At 38.3% G+C, this 3,699-nt stretch overlaps 1 protein-coding gene across 1 annotated transcript; it reads right to left on the minus strand.

The window, feature by feature from the left end:
* Positions 1-1,265: 1,265 nt before the first annotated feature.
* LOC144474871 (UDP-glycosyltransferase UGT5) lies at positions 1,266-3,290 on the minus strand. Its single transcript, XM_078190228.1, has 2 exons — positions 3,140-3,290; positions 1,266-1,901 (listed from the first exon to the last, which is right to left on the minus strand). The coding sequence occupies exon 2, from the start codon at positions 1,692-1,694 to the stop codon at positions 1,281-1,283; it is 414 nt and encodes a 137-aa protein (XP_078046354.1). The 5' UTR covers positions 1,695-1,901; positions 3,140-3,290; the 3' UTR covers positions 1,266-1,280.
* Positions 3,291-3,699: the final 409 nt, after the last annotated feature.

Below are 3,699 nucleotides of genomic sequence, written 5' to 3' on the forward strand. Positions count from 1 at the left end.
ATACTGATGTAATATCCCTATTCGAAGTCTGCTAATAAAATCGTTATCGAATCAAGAAACTTGCTGACACATCGATGATATCTAACTGAAGATTAGATAAACTAATGCGACGAGTGCTCGGAACCCTAGATAACGAAAGTAAGGCATAATTAAATCATAGTTTGTGAGAATTAAACTTTCATTGTCAGTGAAAATGGCTCGAAATCAAAGAACCCGTTCCGGTAATTAATTCAGCGTTGTACACGCGGGATCTTGGAAATCCCTGTAGATTTATTACAGCAAATTACTCATAAACTGCACATATTACCTGTAATATTAGATTACCATGCTGCGTAATATTACAGTGTCATGAATTAAAGAATACCGCCGGAGTTCTGACAAATTACCGACGCACCCCGTACATATTACATCGTATAATATTAGACTACCTTTTTGCACGACATCACCGTGTTATAAATGTTAAAAAGCTGCCGACGGTTTAAAAATGTCTGGCTTTCGTCGCTTAGTCGTTCGTGAAGATTTTAAATGTTTTAAAAGCGGAGCTCGTGTTGCCATGTAAATAGTAATTACTGAGCGGATTTTTGAGCATTAACGGGGCAGCGTTCTTCTTAAAAAAGGAACATGAAAAAATTTTTCGAAAAAAGGTAAAACGTGGACAACGCCGATACCGAAAGAAATTCGTTGCAGTTTTCACGTTTTTGTTCTGCTTCGAATTTCGTACAAAATCCGCAGTCTCTCCGAGATATTTTTGGACTGCGAGATATAACTACGAGCGTGAATTATTGTCTTGCGGAAATATTATGGCTGTAGAATATTTTCTCTGAGTGAAACGGGATATACAAAATTCTACCTTAAAAATGCGTCGTCTTTTTAAACGAAAATCAAGTTTCGCGAGAAAACTTAATTCTCTACCAACCAAGTGAATATTTTCAAAGTATAAAATACAATACCACCGCTCCAAGAAAAAAAACCAGCTATAAATTCTAAGATAACATGTAGAATACTGTGCTCCAAAAAAAGATTTTTCTATCATGTGGAATCTGTGTCCAATCAACGAAGTATATATTTCTAAAATGTAAGATACGGTACTGCTTCCAGAATCTGCAATAATGCAGTATCGTAGCTGCAAACAAGTTTATCTGTCAGATCGAGTAAAATATAGAATTTCAGAGGAAGCCTGTACTGTACTAAAGTATAATATTAGAGATAAGACCTGTATGGAGAACTCTAGTGATAATACGATCAAACTTTGCGCGCCAACAGTTCTAACACAGGCGTTGTCACGTTACCTCGGTGATGATGAGGTCATACGGCGGATCATTGGGTGGATTCTTGATAAATCGCTGGACATTCTCGTGAGCGAGTAGATTGCAAATATCCACGCCAGTCATGACTACCAGCTTCTCGAAATCCATGGTGTTGAACTCGCTGGCAGTTTTCGCGTCTAAATTGTTCAGTACCGGTTTCAAGGTCCCCGCCAACGAGTACTCCGTGTAATTCGGCGGTGGTTTCTTCATGGGAAATTGCGTGACCACGTCGACTTGGTGGCCGCGTTCCGCCAACGCCACCATAAGGCGTTCGGCCATCACCCAATGACTGCGTCCATTCAGCGGGAACAGGCCAAGTATTCGGAGACCGCTGCCGAAATGACAGCAGGCCAACGCGATCAGCAGAACTGACAGACAGTGTCTCATGTTGAATCCGTGGAACTCGAGCGCATGCAGAATCCAGCAGGCGAAACGGTCCCTCGAACTTTAGCAACTTTGGTTCAGAAGACTCTTCGAACGGATGATAGCCAGCACTGCCGGCACGGACTATAGCTCCGGTACACGGTTCACACGCAGCCGAACGCGACTGCCGACTGACAAGAAGATGTCACTGGTGGCTTCGGCATTCGCCGGCTGAGGATTAGAAGAGTTACACTGCGAGATATTACGGTTCCGGTACGACCGCGTGGGGGTTACAGACACAAAGAGCTCGGAACATTTCGAGTATCTATTTAAAATAATTATTTGGAATAAGTATTTATCTAAGATAATTATTTTGAATGAGTATCTATCTAAAATAATTATTTCAAATAATTATCTATCTAAAATAATTCGAATAAATATATGCCTCAAATAATTACTTCGAATGGGACCCTTTTAATCAAACATTTATTCGTAATAAATTCGTCTCTTTGTTTAGTTGAATAATTTCTTGCCTATTATTCGAATAGTTACGCCAATAATTGACCGCAATTTTTACGTAATTTAAAAATTCACGAACAACTTCTTACTCAAATGTATTTATTATCCCAGAAAAAATAAATAATACTCCTATTGCATTTTTCACCAGAAACATGTTAATTTAACCTGTTAACCGGGGAATTAGCTATTGCTCAACTCGTTTCAGAATGGGGACTTTTTCTTCGCAGCGATAGGTAATATCACACCTCAAATAATAAAGGAATATCGTTTTTAACTTATGGTTTTTATTTATTTTAATTTGCCCTCCCAGGCAATATTTCATCGTCACTTTCGATCTTCTCAACAATGTTTTCTTTCTCAAAATAAGTTTTAGCCATATTTTGTAGAAAATAAAGTTATTACTACGAGTAATAAAAATATGTAAAACACTGAAATTCACAATAAGAATTCCCGTTAATAGCGCTCAAGTGACAGATTACAAGAACATGAAAATTCATGACGCATCGACAATATGATGGCATATAACCACTTTAAGATTTAATAGATAAGAACAACGTAGAACGTAATGCGTTCAATATATTACGATTAATTTCCATGACGAAAAATTTCGTCATGCCCATTGCAGTGGGCTTTTATGTATGACGAAATATTTCGTCATACCCAGTTAACAGGTTAAATAATTGTACCTCGACCGGAACGTTCCTTTTCGATAAATTAAAGCAGTTTGCATGATCTTTGGAGTATTTATTGCGGCGAGTATTACAATGTATAACGTCGTATTTCACAGCTATATCAGAGTGTTAACGATAAAATAATTAATACAGCTGATTGCGATCATTTTGCATTCTAAATTTAACCATTTCTGCGTAATGCAATTGAACTTTGTCTCAACGACTGTTCTACTTGTACGTATTCCGACTAATTACCGTTTCTGATAAAAGATTAATTACCTGAAGCGTGTAAATCGACGATGACGGCTTTTCTGCGGAGCGGCGAGTTTTTCGACGCAGAGTCTAGCGAAGACAGGGGACGACTAATCTCAGGATTTTGTTGACCGTCTGAATCAGAGTGCGAAGCCTAGAATCTGCCAGGCGGTACAGTAAGTGTCGGCCGAACAAAACGATCACGAATTTAGATTTTTAAACGATCGCGAATTTAGCTCTCCGAACGTTCGCCTGACTCATGAATAAAATTGCCCGCCGAATCTGGCCGACGAATCAATTACGTAACAGAGATCTCCTCTTTATAAGAGCATTGTCGTCTGTACTTCTTACTCTTTGATGATGTGATAAATCTTAGCTTCTATGTCGGAGATAAATAAACATTATCGTAAGTGAGGATTGCTTGTCATGATAACGAGATCACACTTGTCTGTAACGTGAAAAAAGCGGCAGTCTCTTGGTCTTGTATAATTTTTTGATCTTTGTACCAGGAATCTTTCGTTACTATTTCTGTCACTGTAGAATTACCATAAAGCAGTTATTTATATAGTAACGTTTGCAAATTTGTA

Source organism: Augochlora pura, chromosome 9 (genome assembly GCF_028453695.1).
Source record: "Augochlora pura isolate Apur16 chromosome 9, APUR_v2.2.1, whole genome shotgun sequence".
NCBI classification, from domain to species: Eukaryota; Metazoa; Arthropoda; class Insecta; order Hymenoptera; family Halictidae; genus Augochlora; species Augochlora pura.